This window comes from Manihot esculenta, chromosome 17 (assembly GCF_001659605.2).
Source record: "Manihot esculenta cultivar AM560-2 chromosome 17, M.esculenta_v8, whole genome shotgun sequence".
NCBI lineage: Eukaryota > Viridiplantae > Streptophyta > Magnoliopsida > Malpighiales > Euphorbiaceae > Manihot > Manihot esculenta.
This window is the reverse complement of record NC_035177.2, coordinates 27,850,405-27,871,330: the sequence shown is the minus strand read 5'-3', so window position 1 is coordinate 27,871,330 and position 20,926 is coordinate 27,850,405. Positions and strand designations below refer to the sequence as shown.

Below are 20,926 nucleotides of genomic sequence, written 5' to 3'. Positions count from 1 at the left end.
TTTTATTCTGATAAATCTTCAAAATAAAATTTATTAATTTCAAGCATGTAAATAATTCAATTATTCATTTGCATAATTTAATTAAATTTTAATTTTAACTTTTGTAGACCCTCCAAGCTCTTTCTGTATTATTTTTAAAAATTATATATTTTTTTTCCACTTAAAATGTTAATTTCTAAATTGGATGTATGAAGAGAAATATTGACTATGTTAAGTTTTTCTGCATATATTAATAAAATAAAAATTTTGAGGAAAGGGGCAATAATATCAGATAAGATTTTCTTTTTTAATCACATACAATATTTGTGAAAGTGTATTTTTTATTTGGAGGAATTAAATAAAAATTAAGAAAAAAGGGCAATAATATATATATATTTTTTTTTGAAATAACAAGAAAACTTCATTAATTCAAAGAGAACAAAGAAACAATATGAGGAGGAGGGATATCAATCCAAACTCCTTGACCTGACTCAGAATAAGCCGATGTTGCTAGAACATGAGCGACATCATTCGCAGATCTATGAACAAAAATACACTTTGCTTCCTCATAACTAGATAAAAGCAGTTTACAATCTTGAACCAAAAGGCCAAAAGACGATAAATCATCTAACAAAACACAATTAACTGACATCACAAGTACCTGAGCATCCAATTCGAAAAGAACTCGATCCCATCCACACTCTTTAATCCAGCTCAATGCTCCCCGGAATGCTATAGCTTCAGCACACTTTGCATCCATCTGGCTATAAAAAGAGCATGCTCTAGCAGCCACAAAACTCCCATCATCCTTCCGGATTACACAACCGAAACCTACCGAACCTCGTTGCAAGCTTAAAGAGGCGTCAATGTTTGCCTTGATCCAACCGTGCGGCGGAGGAGACCAGATCGAGCGAGCCGGGTCGACAATGATGCTTACTGAGGACACGACCCGGGCTGCTTTCTATTGCTGCAAAAAATTCAGAGCCATGAAGAACACACCACTCGCAGTCTGACCCTGGCCCTTCCATACAACATTGTTCCTATTTTGCCACAAAGCCCATAAGATCATTAGCATAAGGGAGGCATTTTCCACAGAAGCAGAAGAGAAGGCTAAAGAAAACCACTCATTTAAAGAAGATGCAGAAGGCGCATGCCAACCCAACGGCGAGCTTAACCAGCAGCTGCGAGCAAAAGGGCACTGAATCAGAATATGCAAGACATTCTCAGGGGCTACATGACACAACGGGCATGAAGGATCAACTGGGACTCTCTTGGACTGAAGTGACGAGAGGCAAGGGACAACATTAACTAGAGCCCGCCAGCAGAAATTGAGCACTTTTGGGGGAACTTTAGCTTTCCAGAACCTTTTCCATATCTCGCTCCCTTCCCTATGTTGAAAGCCATCAACCAGGAACCTATATGCACTCTTAACCGAATAGTGACCTTTGGACTCGAATTTCCAGCACCATGTATCAGAACACGATGAAAGACTAAGAGGGATGTTCAAAATACAACTTCTATCTCTTTCGTTGAACATTTGTGCAATTAAACTCTCATTCCATCTGTGGTTAATTATGAGATCTGAAACAACAACTCTAGCATAGTTCAAAGGAGGGGTTGTGGAAACCAGGGACTCAGGCAGCTCTCTCAACCAGGGTTGCCCCCAGACTGAAACTGACTGACCATTCCCAATCCTCCAGTAAGCCCCAGCTCAAATCAGACCCCGAGTTTCCCATATGCTGCGCCACAAAAAACTAGGGTTACTTTCCAAAGGAGCTTCAAAGAAAGATTGTGTCGAAAAATAGCGGGCCTTAAGTACACGAGCCACTAAGGACTGAGGCCTGTTGATAATGTGCCAGCCCTGCTTCCCAAGCATGGCCAAGTTAAACTTATGAAGAATTTTGAAACCTAGCCCGCCATCAGATTTGTGCTTTGCCATTCTGTGCCAACCCAGCCAATGAATACCCCGATTTTGATCCGCCCCCTTACTCCACCAATATCTAGTCATCATGCGTTGCAGTTCATCACAAAGAGTCTGAGGAAGTAAAAATAAGCTCATCACATAGTTTGGCAAAGCTTGGAGGACTATTTTCAAGAGAACCTCCTTACCTGCTTGAGACAGTGCCCGATGCTTCCAAGAATTCAGCAAAAGGGCAATAATATTGAGTGATAAGATTTCTTTTAATCACTTGTAATAAAAGCATATATTTTATTAATAATAAGATTTTAAATTGGATGCATGCGAAAAAGCATGCTAACTTAAGTTAGTATCAACATGGTGCATTAAGTTTTTTCTGAATATATTAATAAAATAATTATTTATAAAAAAAACTTTATAATATACTTTTTATTTAAAAAAAAGGCAATAATAGTGAGTGATAAGATTTTTCATCGCATATAATATTTGTAAAAAGGTGTTTCTGAATTATTGAGGTTAAATAAATATGAAATCTCCATATAGATTTTATTTTATTTTATTTTTTGTGTTAAGGTGATGTAAGGTTATGACCAAATATTTATTGTACGGTTTAAAAACTTCCAGTCCTGAAATTAATTAATAAAGATATTTTTTTATTCATAAATAAAATGTTTTTTTATTTAGTAAATAAAATAAATTTTTAATGTTATTTTAAATCATCAATATCATATAGTTAATTTATATTTAATGATCATAGATTCACACAAAATGAGGAAGACTTTGTAATTTCGTTATAAATATATTTTTAGAAATTAATTATAATATATATTGTCATTTTTAATAAATTGTTTCAGATTTTAATAATTTTCCAAAAGGGTAGAAACATTTTTTAAAATTAAAGTAAATGCCTTTAAATTTGACTTAAATTGTTTTTTATTAAAAATATTTTTAATCAATACTTTTAAAAATTTTCGATTACTAATAAATAGTGGAAAATATTTTCTAATCTTAACATAACCCCACTTATGAGCTGCAACATGCTGACCCAAAAACTAAAATAAAAATAAAAATTGCACATTATAATACAATTTATTCCTTATATACATATCAACGCTTTAATTGTTCTGCTGCATTTGCTAAAAAAGGAAAAAAAAACGTTTAATTGTTCTGCTGCATTTCCAAAAAAAGAAATATTTAATTGTTCTACTCAATTTCGTCCAATGAAAATCTTGACTCGCCGAATATCAATGGAGGAAGAGTGGGTGATTGATTGACCGTCCTTTGAGAGTCATAAAGAGGGTGACGTTCGGCTGCAACGTGATCATAGAAAAAAGAAAATAATAAAATTAAGAATAAAAAATATAAAAAGTAAAAGTAAGATTAAAAATAATAATAATAAAAGAAAAAATAATGAAATAAACTCATGCACTAAAATATATTATTTTGAGTATGATATAAGAGTTCGAACCTAAAAAAAATTTTAAAATTACAAATAATAATGTATCAGATCAAATTATTTGAAAAAAAGGTTTAATTATAAAATAAAATAGAAATGAAATAAAATGAAAAATTGAGCAGAGATGGTTTGGTTTAAAATAATTTTATTTGTCATCTTACTCTTTATCATGAGATATTATAAATATATTTTAATATATTTCTTTTTTATAAAAAATAAACTTTTATTTTTATCTATTATGGTTGCAGATTCTTAATTTAAAATCAATTAATAATAATTAATATTATAACACTTATTATTTACTTCTTATAATATATTAAACAAAATATAATTGATAGAGGGACAATGTTTTATAATAGAAAGTTGGAGAAATAAGTTCATATCAGTTCGAATGAGCAATGATTGATTGGAAATCAAAAATTTAAATTGATGTATAAATAGTACTATTAAAACACACAAACATAGATTTAAGATTTGATACGTTGTAAGTAAAAATTCATATGTAAAGATGCCGTAATCACGGGTGCTTCATTATAGAGCACTTATTTAATTGCTACGCAGATCATACATCATAGCATATATAGCATGATTCATGATTATTCCTTCTACATTCCACCAGATGAGCATAAATATCGTTGGTGCAATGGATAAGAAATTCCATTAATGTATTAGGATTTGATATATTTTCATGGATCTTCTCATATTCCATAGTCCAGTGCACCAAGCTACCCTTCCCCTTTGGTATAGCTTGAACAATAAACTTGAAGTTTTTGTACTCCTTCAACGGATCTCCTGCAATCACTTTGTAAGTGATTGACAAGTTCACATCATCTATGGTTTCAATTATCTCCTTGGCCACCTTGCGATATCCATCTGTTTTTCATTTTTATACTTGATTAACAATTTTCAAAATAATAAAAAGAAAACCCACAATTGAAATAGATTTAAGACTTACCATCAAAATAATGCCAACAGACAACAGTGCCTTCCTTGCCCCATTCACCTTCATGGAGATCACAAGCATGAATTTTGCCAGGACTCATATTGCATGTATGGTGTGGCCTGCAACTGAAGACATTGTGAAACTGGTCTGCTGCAGCATCAATCTCAACATTTGCCTCCAATTTGCCTGATAATGACATTTTTGTTTTTCAACAAAAAGAAAGAGAGAGAAAAGGTTTTTGGAGATGTTATGATCACTGACAAACTATTGGTGCAGAAAGGCTGTTGGCATCGCTTTCCTTATAAAGAAGTGATATGGGCTTAGTTGTCATTTAATATATATATAATTTGTTTATTTTTAATATTGTATAAATTTCTTCCTACTCCATTATGAAGGAGTGAATATGGGATGAAAAATGTTGCAAATGCCTTTAATAAATGTAAATGTCCTCAAACTACTGAGAAAATGGCTTAAGCTTTTTTTTTTCTAAAAAAATTATCCAAAATACTCATAAAAGATCTGTTCACAATGGATAATATTGACATTTAAGGAGCGTCTAATTGTAAAAAGCTATTATTAGAAGACAGTGCTAGAGGAGATAAAGAAATTATATTAGTAAGAGTTCAAGTATAACATATTTGGATATAGAATGATAATATAAAAATATTTGATGAAATCTATATTAACTTTAAAGTTTTGTAAAAATATTTTTTACGAGATGAAGTCATGGAAAAAGGAAGAAGGTTTTTGATCGGTATAAAGGGCTAATATGTGAAGTAAAGAAAAGGAAAACAAAAAATATACCAGTACTTTGACTATGTACGGAAGAAATGGCAAAAGGCATGGAGCACAAATGAATACAAAGTGTTCAAAATTTGTCTCGAATTGAATGAGTGAGATTGGTGGATCTGGCACCAGGATATCTAAATGAAATAATAGTAAACATTATGGTAAGCCACAGATAGCTCGGAAGAAAGCCAGATCCGCACAAGTTATTTGAGGTCACTCATAAAAAGAAGGGAATAAATGAATTTCTAGAGAGACATAATAGAGCTAGTCATGTAAGCAATATATTATTAATGCATTATAAACATTTTAGTCAACTTTTATCTATCATGTAGGTAATTTACAAGTATGTTATTAAAAACTTATTGCATATTATGTTAACGAGAGCGTTATTTGTAATTGAAGTCAAATGCATCACAATCAATAGAGGAATAAAATGATCCAACACAAGTGAATGAAGCTCATTTGTATTGTGAGGCAGTAGCAGATAGAAGAAGCAACGAATATATGGCTTAGAATTATGGACATTGGTATTTTTTTCTATTAGTCACAGTCGCATATTTCTAAATCGGTATCATCTGTATCACCAATTTCAAATAAAGTTAATGAATTAAAACAAGAGTTGGCACATATAAAAACTGGAAATGAGATAATGTAGAGTGAAACGCAATAACTGAACAATATTATGAGTCAGCTCGTGGTCGAGCGTGCATTAGCTCCTCTACCATGTTTTTATCAACCTCAACACAAACCATCGTATCCTCCATCAGGTCCTTCGTATCTTAGAACTGATGATCATGGTTCAGATGATGACGAATCTCTTATTTGATTTTTTTTATGTTTAATATATTAAATATACTTTGAAATATTGGTGTTTTTAGAAGGTTCAGCATAATTACACATAAGTTATTATAATGAAGTATTTGTTGATAGTTCAACACATTATACTTAACAACTTATTTTATTATTATAATAAAGTATTTATTGATAATATTATGTTAAATTTATTATTCAGTATAATTTTAAATGTGTATTTTTATTGTAAAATCATCTATTTAATTATGTATTTAATAGGTGGTTTAATGGATTATGAATTAATTGATAATTTAATATATGGAAATAGAGAAATTAAAAATAAATTTTAAAAAAATATATTTATAATGTAAATAATCATAAATCGACTCGCAAATAGATTTGTAAATCCATTTATAATACAAACGTATTATAAATATTTTATAAATAAAAAATATATTTATAATAAATCTATTTGTAATATCAACATATTATAAATATTTTATAAATAAAAAATATATTTATAATATAAATATATTGTAAATATTTTATAAATATAAATTCTATTTGCAATACAAACAAATAAAATAATTCGTTTAAGAATTTGTTTATAATACATATTAAATCTATTTATAACAAAATTATAAATAAAACTTAAAGAAATATATTTAATCTGTTTATAAAAATAATTACAAATATATTTTATTTTTTACAAATTATAATTTTTTAACGTCTAGAAATAGATTGTTGGTTCAGATGACTGTTGAATCTAATTAATTAAAGGGAAATAATTGAATTGTTTAATTATGGAAAGTGCATGGCTGAGAAAATTAAATCAATTTGATTTTGTTCAATTTAATTTAAAATTGGTTGAGCTGATTTCTTATACTTTATTTAATTACATCTTAAGTTTTCTTTATTTCATAAATTTTACTATAATTTAAATTTAAAAACCAATAATTTAAATCTAATATAAGAGCTCTCTATTCAGTTTAGTTTAGACGAAATATTTTTAGCCAACGAATCAAACTAATATGATCAAAATTATCAAACTAATGAATTAAATTAATGAATCGAACTATTTTTATTTTAAAATTAAATTAAAATTTTAAATTATAACAATTCAATCTAGTTTTTCAATTTGAATTGATCAGTTTTCATCTATCTAAAATTTTTTATCTGAATTTTTATATTTTAAATTTATTTCACATTTTATTATTATTTTAATATTATTGAATTAAAATTAATTAATAAATTTATATTTTTAGTAATGTTGATACTTAATAATTTGATGATAGAATGCTATTATTATATCCCTTTTCTACTTTCTTTCTATCGAAAAGTATTCTTTTTTAAAATTATTATTAATTAAATTTTATTGGTAAACATTAAAATTTCCTCAGTAAATTATATATTTTTTTGTTTTTTTTTTCTATTTCTCTTGATTTTTTAATTTCATATTTCTTATTAATTAATTAATTAATTAGTTATATCTCTTTGTTCTAAAAAATATATATATTGATGAATTATAAATAATAAAAAAAATGGATAACCATGAGAATGTCAATATCTAGGATGATCTTAACTACTCAAAGATGACGCCACTGCCTTACCATATAAGATGATAGCCAATTTATTGCGTGCTGACAAAATGATAGTTGAGTAAAAGAGGATGCATTTAGGCAAATTTATTATGAAAAAATTATTAATTAATTTTTTTATTTTAAAAAATATATTAAAATATTTTAAATATTTTTTAAAATTTATAATCTTTTTCGGTACTTAATAGATAAAATTAATATATGAATTAATTAATAAATTTTTTATTATGAATATATATTTTAAAATTGGCTAATAAGTTCACATCAACTATTACTTTAATTACATCTTTGATCACTCTAGGAAACCCATTTATTTTTCATTTTATATTTTTTAATAAACAAAATATTTACTAAAATCATTTAAATTTGATTAATAATTTTCAAAAAAAAAAATCATATGAGAAGAAAAAGAAAGTTTCAATTGAAAAATAAAAATTTACTACATTACTATATTTTAAGATTCAGATAACAGTATTTTAGTAGCAATTTTAAAATTATTATTTTAATATTATTAAATCAACGGTTCAAAAGATATTTAAAATAGTTATAAGAAAATTAATTTTTTATATATAATAATATATTTTAATAAAAATATTATTTTATATTCAATAAAATTATAATTTTAATTATATTTTTTATTTATTAAAAAAATAAGTGTTTTAAACATATATTGGAAGCTGAATATATGTGTAATTTACCTGCATATGATAAAATGGTAAAAAAGATGATTGGTTGTGTGATTAAAAAAGAAATTGGTTGAATATATATTTATGTTAACTTATTAAATATTTAAATTAAAATTATAATTTATTAAATATCTAAATTTATAAAAATAATAATAATAATTAAATATAACGTAATCATACTATCAACAATTGGATTCTAAATTTTTATAAATCGAAAAACTTAGACAAAGAAAATTTAATATTTCATTAAAATTTAATTAGCAAAATTTATGTTACAGTTAACAATAAATAAGATAATTTTTTATTTTATTATTAAAAATCATCAACATGATTAATTTATATTTAATTCTCATCATTTTTATAAATTTAAATATTTAATAAATTATAATTTTATTTCAATATTTAATTGGCCAAAAAATTTGTGATTCTTTTGAGGTTGAGTTGTTTGGATTGTGAGATCGGGTAGAGTTATTTAGTGGGCTTTTCTTTTGGACTTTGTTTTATGGGCTTGGGCAACTTTTCTTTTATTTTTAACTTGTATTATTGGACTCATATTGTTTTTGGGCTGCCTTTATTTTTAGAAATTAATTAATATATAATGTCATTTTTTAATAAATTCTTTCAGATTTTAATAATTTTATAAAAGGGTAGAAACTTTTTTTAAAATAAGGTACTTAATTACCTTTAAATTTGACTTAAAATTTTTTTATTAAAAATAGTTTTTTAATTTTTCAAATACGGTGAAATTTTTATAATTAAATCTGCAAACTCTTAAGGTAATTTTTTTAATGATCTTTAACTAATATATTGAAAATGACATTGACGCAACAAAAACATATGTAGATGTTTTTAAAATGGAAATTAAAAGAATAGAATATAAACATGTCAGATTTATTCAAATGCATTTATTATCAAACTAAACCTATGAATTCTAAAAAATAAATACTTTATCTTTTTATTATAAAATATTAATAATTTTTAAAATAAATAAATAGAGTGAAGAGGCTCGAATTCTAAGTCTCTACACTATATAGGTGAATGATAATTAATAAAGCTACTCTTAATAGTTTATTCTTAGTTTATTATCGTTTCATAATTTATATTCTAGAAAACAAGAGTAATTAATTTATAAGTTTTTATCAATAGATTTTAATCGTTCACATTTTTAAATTTAAATACTTGTAGAGCTATATATATTTCAAGAATTTTTTTTCTACTAATTTATTTTAAATACTAGTAGAATTTAAATACTAGTAGAGCTATATATAGATTTTAATCGTTTCACAATTTATGCATTTACAGTGTTTTAGCTATACTAGACTGTCAAATTGAGGAAACTAATATGAGGATCAATCCATGAATCCATATTACACGGTGAAGGAAGAGTATCCCGGATCATGTTTGTCGCAGTCCGGTGATCAGCCGCCGAGAACTATCCTGCCACAGCCGATGGAAGAGCCGCATGATACAGGGCCACCACTGTTTCCGAACAAGACTTTTGAGATGGTGGATGATCCAATTGCCAATCGTGTAGACTTTTATAGTGTCCCATTCTTTATCTCCTCTTCTCTTTCTCTAAGGGTATTGCTTAATTAATAAATTAATTAATGGTAAATTGTTTTTTTTATACTAATAATCTAACGGTGTAAAATTTAAGGATTTAATTTTTATGCAAACCTTAAATAGAAACTACTTTTTTTGGGCTAAAACTCAGGAACTTAGTAATAAATTATCTAAAAAATTAAATATCCTTTTTTATTTATTTTCTTTTCAATTTTGGAGTGGACTTAGCTTATTTTCTTCACTTTTTAAAGGGTGAAAATTTTATATACTTTTCACCCTTTTTCCTTCCCTTCTTATTTTCTTTTTATCCAAACAAGATATAAAGGTCGAATATTTGTTTTCTTTAACTATTCCCGTGGACCAAAGTTTAGTTCTAATATGATTGAGGGTTGAGGATAGAGATTGAACTTCATCCCTTAGGACCTTGATTTGATTTAAATTAACCCATTATTTTGATTAAATTTGATCGTGTAGCCCAACAATTAGACTTCAATGAAGAATTAAGGGGTAAAAAACTGAGTTGATTTTGGACAAAGAGTGTGGTTAAGCCTTTATTTACAAGGACGTGTTTATAAAGGACAATAAAGTTTTTTTCAAGATTTAAAAAACTTAAATTTGTGTAGAATATTGAAGTTTTTAAAATAAAGTTGTTGAAAGTTCTTTAAAACTTCAAAAACCTCCATTTACTATTTATCAAGTTGCCATGGATTGAGAAGATTTTTTCCTTAAAAATATGAAACAGATGACTGAATTGACTGTAGAGCTCTCCCTTTTTCACATTCTTTATTGTATAAACAAGTATTATGCACAAATGTTACATGGTGATGTTATGGCTTTGGGCCTCTAGGATTTTTCAAAACTAAGACCCATTTCTGATGCTATATTGTTACAAATTGAAAAAAAAAAAAAAAAAAAGTTCTGATAATCAATTTAAAGAAGAAAGGGCCTTACTTTTTCAATGTATTAATTAGATCCTTGCTAGAACTGATTGGAACTGGAGAGGTAGAGAAACCATTTTGCTTATTTGAAACCATAAGGCGATCAACTTTTTTATTTCTCTCTTCATCTTCGTTTGACCCACCGGGGGATGATGATCCGAATATTTGTACCGTAAGGCTTCCAACTGCAAGCATATTTCATTTTATTAATAGACATCATAAATCAAGGAATCAGATGTGAAGCGAGATTTCAATAACTAGGTAACTGGGTAGTTTGTTTATTAATAGACATCATAAATCAAGGAATCAGATGTGAAGAGAGATTTCAATAACTAGGTAACTGGGTAGTTTGTCCTTTGATGTAGCTGTAGCTGAACAATGACAAGAACACACTTCTTCAAGGTTTCTTGCTTTTCCTGTTTTGTTTTCTATTACAACTCTAGCCAGCTAGCCACATGCAAAACTTTGAAGAAACATGTTTCAATACCACAAAAAAAAAACTTGAATGCATTGAATTAGAAAGAAGTAAACACACCCTCTTCCTCCTCTCCTTTCCTGCTTGACAACAAGCATATATTTATATATACAACTCTATGCCTTCTTATTCTTGCAATAATACTAATGAAATAGCCAAGAAATCTAAATTCCAAAATGTGATAACTTAGGTATATAGAAATTCAATGAAATTTGATTATTCCTGAAAATGTCTAGGCCATAATCTGATTAAGAACTTCATTTCCTACAAGTTAGATCATGATCTTCCTAAACTAAATTAAAACTAAAATGAAATAAAATAAACTATAGAATCTTCAGTGCATGAGATTCCGCATTGTCCATTACTCTTGCACGGTCTTGTAAATAAATACGCATTTAGATGAGAAGTGCACAAACCAATTTATGCAAACACATCATGCTTTTGGTTATGCATTTCTTGTGACAAAAGTGTGAAAGCAATTTTTTTTCTTGGGATGGAAGATGGAGATCAGGAGATGGGTAGTATGCATCCACATGCTGTTCCTAGTAAGATAATAATTGAAGGGAGGGCAGTTGGTAGGGTTTCATCTAAATGCTGAGAGCAGCAGCGAAAAAAGGAGGCAGAGTCGAAGAATGCAAGGATAAAAAGAACAGAGACATGACTGTTGAAAGAAATTTGGCTAAATGCATTAAACACAACTTTGCCAAATCTACGGTTTTAAAGTTGTGTTTAAAAGTAATTTTTCAAATCCATAGTTTTAAAATTATATTTAAAAGTAATTTTTTTTTAAAGTTTAGGTGTTTAAAATAATGTTTTTTTAAAGGTTAGATATTTAAAAGTAATGTTTTTTAAAATTTAGATATTTATTAAATCACGATTAAAGTTGAGATGTCTATCAGGCTAAAATACGAGTGTGCAAGTTTGTATTTGACCAAAGAAATTCCAACAAAAAGAATAAAATAAAAGAATAATACTGTTTCTCAGATAGATCATTTGCTGACATTTGTTTCCAGCAATATTAATTAAAACACTCTTTCCTTTCATGGTTTCTAATCATATAATAGAAACTATAAGAATAATAACCAGAGATAGAAATTTATTTACCAAGTACAAGAGCGGCACCAATCCAACCAGCAGCACCCCACCTTTCACCAAGGAGAAACCACGCAAAACCAGCACCCCACACTGGTTCCAGCCCATATATTATTGCAGTTTCTGTCGCAGATACATCACGCATGGCAGCCATCTGTATAATCAACCAATTATGTTGTTTTAGATGCAATTTCCTAAGAAAAGGGTATCCTTTATCTGAGACGAGAATTTAAACAGGAAAATCTCCCAAAGTTCTATTGAAACCTTCTGCCCATATGATGACTAGTCATCCCATAGGCTAAGCTCATAAACATTTCAAAAACTGTTAGCGAATTTAAGAGACCCACAAAGGCCAACGACAAGTACGTTTATCCTAGTTGTAAGATCTCACGTAGCACTCTCAACAACACTTTCACAAACTACAAGTTAAAAAAGAAAAAGGAAAAAAGAACAATACAAAAATGTCTCAAGTCTTAAACATTAGAAACAACTGCTGGTATTTGATTGATAAGACACCAGCATTGCCATAATCAAATTCTCAACTATAAGCATCACAGAATTATAATATCAAATTGAAGAAATAAACATTCATAAACCATAAAGTTGATTGAGAATGCATGGCCCAAAAAACAATGGATCCTAACTTAAACAGCACATTATGATAAATGAATGTCGTTTAAGGTAATTTACCAGTTGTCTATTAATTTTAGAGGTTACACTTCAATACTTTAGTTGTCGTCTATAGTTTTGTTACCACAAATTCTCCCATCTTTAAAAATATTACATAAGTATCCCTCATCCTTAAAAACTATACACAAAAAATTTCTTATCTATACAAGTGATATATAAAAAAAATCACTCAGGGCAATTTTCCATTCATTTGTCTGATAGAACTGATATGTGGTAGTACTATAGTGTAAAAATAAGAAATTAAAGAATCAAAAGTGCAACATAAAATATTAAAACATTCTCTCATCACCCACCTTATCTCTCTCTCTATCTTAATGTGTGTGAGGAGATAAAATGTTACTTGTAAATTCTTTACTTTCTTATTTTTACACAGTGGCACTGTTACTTATTAGTTCTGCAGGAGAAATTAATAGAAAATGGGCAAAAGGATTTTTGTACAACATTTTTATAGGTTAGAGATTTTGCAGTAACAAATTAAAAATGAGGGAGTAAAGTATAACATCCTCCAAAGTTGACGGACAAATAATATAGATTACCCATCATTTAAAAGGAGGGCAAATAATTGAAAGGAACTTCAAGAAACTAGCCTAGAAGGATAAAGAGAGGATTGTAGAGTTTATTAGGCCACATCTACCATTACCCTAAAAGAATAAATAATGGTTGGTAAGCCACTAGGCACTATGCGGGTGATTAACAAAACCTACAAATGTTAGGGGGAATGATAGAATTCATTAGAATATAAGAAGATAGAAAGGCCAAAAGAACCTAATTTGAAATGTTATAACGGCTGCCAAAATGGTTAAGAGCCAAATCAGACTTAATGCAAATGATATTACTTGAAACACTCCCCTCCCCTCCCCTCCCTCCACTCTTTTAGCGACCTTTTGCTTTCAAGTTTTTTTCCATTAATAATTAATTATTTATTAATTTGGACATGAATATGACATTTTTCCTATGAAAGTAAGACAATTATAGTAGCAGCAGTAAAAAAATAATAAATCAAAGTAAAAAAAAAAATCATATTTTGAATGAAGATCATTAAAATTCATTACAAAAAAGAAATTCAATTGCACTGGTCCCTACATAATGTTAAATCATGTTTCTATGACACGAAGCAATCATGACCAAGATTGAAAACCATATTGCTCACATTGATGTCTCTCTTCTGTTATTTGAAGAACGTCAAGTGGCAGAAATAACATAGGAAGAAAACAAAAGCAACAAATCAAGAAAAGCTAAAAAGTATAAATTTTTGAAATTTTAAGTTTTTCTTCAGAATGTTGACAATATATGAGATTACCTCTATCCATAAGCATAATCCAGTTGAAAACACTCCTGTATACAGTGCAGGTATCCAAGGAAAAGTTACCATCCAATGCCAAACCATTGTCCACGTCCAGGATGATGGATCACAAGCTTGGATGCCATCAGAACAGCCTCCAACAAAATACCATATTGTTGAGCAGAGAGCAACAACACATACCTAAAAGTAAAAAATCAAGATTATTCAAACCAATCATGAAGATAACTGTGCTGCATTTCTGCCCTGCAATAAATATGAATAAGACATGCCTCATATCCAAGGAGAGATACGAAGTCCTTTTTATTTGTGCTTCTTGCTATATGTTCAGTTCTAAGCATATGGACACCAAAAAACACCGCACTTAAGAAGTTCAAGAGATCTCCAACCTGAAAGCAATTAAGTAACATCAACACGCTAAGAATCCTTCATCATTGATCAGCATCAAATATCATACCACTAACAGATCATGTAAGAAACAACTAGCAAAACACAAATTCAAGACTTACTCTAGGAGGAGATCCACTGGATTCCAGCATTGCAACTCCTATGATGGACATGAGAGCTCCAAACCAGGTGCGGGCAGGAACTACTGCTCCTAACATACCATCAAGCAATGGAACCACAATTACCTGACAAATTCACCCAAAATATGCCAAATATTGTACCTTCAGGTACTGTCACAGGTCCAGAAACTATTCTTGATACACCTAGACATTGAAAGAAACTTACAGTGAACATGGATATAAAGGATGCACGCCCAGCATCTGATGTCATCAATCCAAGTGCCTGCATCAGGTATCCTAAACTAACCCAGAAGCCCAACTCTATCCCTGCATTACGGGTTTTAACATTGCCTCGTGCTTGCAATACAAATGGGATGAATGGAATAGCAGATACAGCAAATCGTACAACAGTGAAGGTTGCTGGATCCATGATTGATTCAACTTCTTTGACAACTGGAATGTTGCTAGCTACAATATAAAAAGTGACCATTTTAAAAAGTTAAAATTGTGAAGTAGATATGGTTCTAACAGTAAAAAATGAATTGACTGATAAGAAGATATGGCCTAATAATAACCAATTTGCCAGTGATATTAATGTGCAAATGGATGAAGGATCCAACTTGACAAGCTATGAATCCATAAACTCTCACATGTGCATCAAAACCAGCCAAACAACCAACCTCTGGGCCACAATTCTTGTAAGCATTGTAAATTTAAATGTAGAATTAGCCTAACTCTCATTATATTTTGACCTGATTTTTACAAAAGTATAAGATCATGTATGAGAAAATAAAATAAAATAAAAAAGAATAAACTCAACTCAACGGCATCCAAATTTCATTCTAGTAGGTGTCTGCCTTATGAGTATTTTTTACATTCCAAACTTTATCAGGTTATAACAATACAAAAATCTAGAGCAGCTAAAGTCCTTATTTGTTCCCTCATTCCATATCATTCTAGGTATACCCTTCTCTTCTTCAATCAGTACCAAATTTCTCCCTTTTCTTTTCGCAATTCGGTGTTACGAGGCCTGTTAGAATGCATAACAAGGTAACCCTCCCCTTATGTAAAAACCCACCACATCCCACCAAATAAACTAGAACAACAACTATCATTATTCATTATCCACAGATGAGTTGTTAATATTGAAATCCAATTCCAATATCCAATTGCACTATATGATGAAAATGTCAAACCCATCTCAATCTCCGCTCTATCCTCAATGGTTGCTAACTTGCTATGGATATACTTATTTCTTATTTGGTGTTTTGATGTTTTCTTGAGTTATCACTTGTCCATATCAACATTCACACCTCTCATTTCCCATCTCTCACCCTAATATTTTTGTAGAAATATTATTTGTTAACCGCTGCAATAAATCTGTTCAATCAAACAGAAGTCTCACTAATTTTTTAGCTCAGGATTGGGCAAAAAGATTTCTCACATTTAATTATTCTTGGAATGAAACGGAGAAATTGAAAATTTTTTTAAACACAAAGGAGAGAAAGGAATTAACTTACCATAAACAACAGAGATGACGTTGAGCAAAATGATGCTCCTGACTTTCGTCGACGCAAACACTATCCTCCTCCACGAAGATTTCCTCCCAAACAAGGCCTTAAAAATGAAGGTCCGTAGCTCCTTTTGAGATCCATTTGGATTCCGCTTCGAGGAAACGGAATTGACGAAAGCGACCTCGTTGTTTGCAGCATTACCAAATCCAACCCGTTTTCTCGAAGTCGAATTACGCAAATTTATTGATTTTGTTAATTCAGAATCCGAATTAGAGCTCGAAGATGAAGATGAAGATGAAGACGAGGCAGAGGAGGAGGATGAAGAATCGTACAAAGAGAGTATGTTCACACGACGTCGTTTGACAGAACACAAACGAAATGAGGAAGGAGGAGATTTATTAACAGTATAAAGAGAGTAAGAGGGTGTTGTGTTTAATGACCATTTACATGGCGGTAGAGAAGCCATAAACAGAACGCTTAAGCTTCAATACGAATCTCCGCGTTCTGTCTGTGGCTGCCTATTCGAATCTCGTTGCCTGATTTCTCCCAGCACCAGCAATTCAGAGCATCAATTATCAGTCAAAATCGCGGTCGTTTTATGCTGTTTTGTCTTCGTCGTAAAAAACACGTGACGAATCTGTGGTTGGCTACCGTGATGTTATTTATATCTTCTGGTTGTGGCTGATCTTTGTGGACTTTCCATTGGTGATTAAAAAAAATAATCCTTTTATTTTAAAGAAACTCAATTAAAACGTTTTTAAATTTTAATTTTATTAAACATTTTGATTTTTTATGTTTTATTTTATGTATATTGCATAGAATTTTATAAATAAAATTTTGATTAAATAACTAAATAATCCTTACATTATGTTGTTATTAATATCTTCATCCATTTATTTTAAAAAAGATATAACAGTGTAAATAGAATCGAATAAATTAAAATTTTAAATTTAATTTTTTAAAATTAAATTAAATTAAATTAGAAGAGATATTATTTAAATTAAATTAATCTGATTTAATTTAATTTTTATTCAATTGATTAAAATTTTAATGGACTTTTTAATTTTTTTATTCTATTTTTAGTGTTTTAACATTCAGAATTTCAATTTTAAATAAAATTTAATCTTTTTATATTATCAAATGACATAATATTATTAATTAATTGATTTGATTGGATTTTATTGAATTTTTTTTATAAAAAATGAATTAAAATAATTTTAAATTAAAACTTAACTGCATAAAAATAAATATAAAATTGAGTTAAATTTTTTAATTAATTCAATTCCATTGGTTATTTAGATTAAATATTGAATGACAAAAAAATTATTTAACAGAATTAAAATTTAAAGGTATTTTAATGAGTTTTTAAAAATTTGAGGATCAAATTATTAATAATGCATTATTTAGGGATGATTTTGTAATTTAGTCTTTTAATTCCATTTTCATGCGATCTGAACTTTCAAATCTGTCAGATAGTTAATGGGCTACCATAATTTATATTGGGCCTTCTATGTGGGCTAAAAATACTCTTTGCCCATTAAGACAACTCTTCTTGAGGCCCAACTAAATATTTAAATGGGTCTTTAGTATAGACGTAGGTCCTGATCTTTTCTCCTTTATAATCATGCTAGTTGATTTTTTTTTTCAATATTCTGTTTATTTATGAGAAATAATTTGTACTTTAAAAGTATTTTTTATATTTTTAAAAGATCTACTTAAAAATATTAATTTAGAAAAGTAATATATATATATACACTATAGAATTAATCAATTAATTTTAAATTTTATAAATATTTTAATATATATTTTTTTAAAAAAAATTCATTGATGAGATTTTTTTATATTAATTAAATAATAATTTTCTCTTTCTAATTTTTTATTTTTTAAAATTTCAGATTTACTCATATATACTTATCACCAGATTAATCCTATAAATACAATTTTACGATTTAAATATCATTATCGTATCCGTCAATATTAATTACATGATGTAATAGGTGAAAAAATGAAAAATGAGATACGATTATTCCCTTTGTTCCACGAAAGATGGCTTATTTTGTTTTTTCATGTCTTAATTAAATTATTAGTCATTTTTCTTTCTAAAATAATGGCTATTTATTAATTTTCTAATTTTCCGTTATTTGATATGTGTTAAAAAATAAAGTTTATTAGTTTTAAAAATGATTTAATAACATTGATTATTTTTCTTATAATATGGATTGCTTAATTTTTAAAACATTAGTAGATGATGATATATTAGGAAAACTAACAAAGTTTAACTTTTTAACTATATTAATTATTTTTTATCAATAAATAAATAAAAGTAAGTCTATAGTTATAGGCCAGGGCGAACATTAAACCTTTTTTCTAATATTTATATATGAAAGAAAATTAATTCAGATCTAGCTATGTCAAAATCTTGTTGGCTATAAAGTTTGAGGGAAAAAAAAAAAAAAAGGAATTTAGCTATAAAGGAGAAGTACATGTAAGCTAAAGTTATGGTCCAACCAAGGCAGAGCTAACTAGCCTGCAAATGGAACTTATTTCAAGACCAATTTGTTGCTGACTCATTAACTCATTCATATTAGAATTATTTTTAAAATAGTAAAATTTGAATTTGGATTTTGATAACCGGAGATCTAGACAATGGACTATGATTGATAGGATGAGGAGTAAGGGTAGATTTCGTATAGGTCCCTCTATATTTAACATTAAAAAAGGATTTACAAAATATGATAAAATAGTTAGGTGTCTATCGAGAATATCTTCAATGGAGACTCTTCAACACTCAAATTAGATTTGATATATTTTAAATGTGCAAAGAGAAATAAAACAAATAGAAAAAGATAAGAAAAAACTTCATAATGGTGTTTGTGAGAGAAGACGAAAGAGAATTCGATATGGTTGGTTTAGAAGTATTTATACACCGATTATTTTAGTGTTTTCTAACTTATGTCCTATAAGAGTGAATGGGGACGTCATGTGGCAGGTATGTCAGGTGGTTTATTTATATGGAGCAGGTTTAACTCATACTTTGTATATTGTCTATCATGTATGTCTTGTTAGTCAATCTTTCGTGTATTTATAACTCCAATGATATATTCAGGAGATGACCAATATGTTGGAGGTCGACTTCTTATCTCAATTCCATTAAGTTGTATTATGCACACCTAATCTGTATGGAGAAGGGTTCTCTCAATCACTAAAATTGAAAATTTCCATATTTAATTTCCGAGATATAAGTTTTAAAGTAATTAGATTGTCCGCTCCAAATTTTGGCAAGATCAGGAGTATTGATAATTTGATTCTCGTATTTTATAGATCATATTTTTTATTGTTTGATCGGATCAATTGAAAAGATTTACATTATCCTTCTAAATTTTATATAAAGTATCATAATTTACACGAGTTCTATTTTTCATTTGTTATTATATTTGAATTCCAATTTTAACTATTTATACAAAAAAATACACAAAAATAAAATTTTATTTTAATCGCAATTTCGGACTCATTTGCAGTTAAATTAATTATATTCACATTTGGATGGCCCTTAAAGGGTCTTGTCTTTGATGCATTAAAGTGGGGGCATCTTCAATCAGCAGAGATAAGGCACTCATTGCTTAACTTCTGATGAACCGTACACCTTCCATTCTAACAATCTTCCACATTATCTTGCAGTCAAACTCTAATGAAGTTGATGATGCTCAAATTTTGACTACCACTACCTCTCTTATGCATCTCCCACCAACTCTCCATTGAATCATATGATTTTATTAAATTGCATTGAATCATATGATTTTATTCCCCATTCAAAAGTATTAAACTTTGGCAATACATCGTATTGTGAAATTAGGTCAAATGTATAATTTAATTTTTAATTTTTATATAAAAAAATTTCTTTGTACTTTATTTTTTTTTATTTTTAATATGTTCTTTAAAAAATATAATATTTTAAATTATAATATAATATCTCTCGTTATATATTCAGCGATCATTTTGCATTTTAGTATTGAGTTCTACATCAATTAATAATTAAAAATTAATTAAAAATTACTGATAAATTTTATTATCAGTAATTCTGTTGGATCTATTTTTATCAATTGTGATATGTGATTAATTAGGTGATGATTTCCACTTTCATGTTGTGATTTGTCTTTTCCGCCATTGATGTTTTGGTCTTTCCCTCAGTCATGGCAATTGAGTTATTCAGAACTCATTAATTCCTCGATTTCAGCAGGAAAAAAAGAAAAAGAAACCAAACAGCAATGGATAGAAAATTGATTGTAGGTAGTTCAAAAATTAAACACACCTGATCACAGTTGGAGAATCTAATTGCTTAGACCCACACTCACTGTACTTCTCCATTTCTTCTGAATTCTCAAGCCACTGCCATGAGATGAGTCCTCAAATTTATTATTATTTTTTTTAAAAAAAAAAGAAATTATTTCACTCGTGCCACTGATTTATTTTCCATAACCACCAAGCCATGATTACTTGATAGCGAACCACTACAACTTGTCTATTTTTGCCAGTTGGCCACATCTAATTAGTTGTTTATTTTTTTGAAAAAAATATTGGAATTTGAATTTATTGTTACAGAAAATATAGATTTGAATAATTATGCTGTGAGATGAATTCCATGGAAGATGTTTGTCAGAAGTACATGCAAATATAGATTTCTGGTTTT

At 28.6% G+C, this 20,926-nt stretch overlaps 1 protein-coding gene across 1 annotated transcript; it reads right to left on the bottom strand.

Moving 5' to 3' along the window:
- Positions 1 to 10,614: 10,614 nt before the first annotated feature.
- Positions 10,615 to 16,827, bottom strand: LOC110605655. The gene is made up of 7 exons (XM_021744294.2): positions 16,246 to 16,827; positions 14,952 to 15,193; positions 14,729 to 14,851; positions 14,492 to 14,608; positions 14,220 to 14,402; positions 12,242 to 12,383; positions 10,615 to 10,847 (listed from the first exon to the last, which is right to left on the bottom strand). Exons 1-7 carry the CDS (start codon positions 16,703 to 16,705, stop codon positions 10,672 to 10,674), a joined length of 1,443 nt encoding a protein of 480 aa, XP_021599986.1. The 5' UTR covers positions 16,706 to 16,827; the 3' UTR covers positions 10,615 to 10,671.
- Positions 16,828 to 20,926: the final 4,099 nt, after the last annotated feature.

Excerpts from the sequence above, each read along its gene's own strand:
- LOC110605655 (XM_021744294.2), bottom strand. The coding sequence starts at position 16,705 with ATGGCTTCTCTACCGCCATGTAAATGGTCATTAAACACAACACCCTCT. Across the intron at positions 14,609-14,728 it reads CCAGTGGATCTCCTCCTAGA|GTTGGAGATCTCTTGAACTT; the intron begins GTAAGTCTTGAA and ends AATTGCTTTCAG. Across the intron at positions 14,403-14,491 it reads TATCTCTCCTTGGATATGAG|GTATGTGTTGTTGCTCTCTG; the intron begins GCATGTCTTATT and ends TTTTACTTTTAG.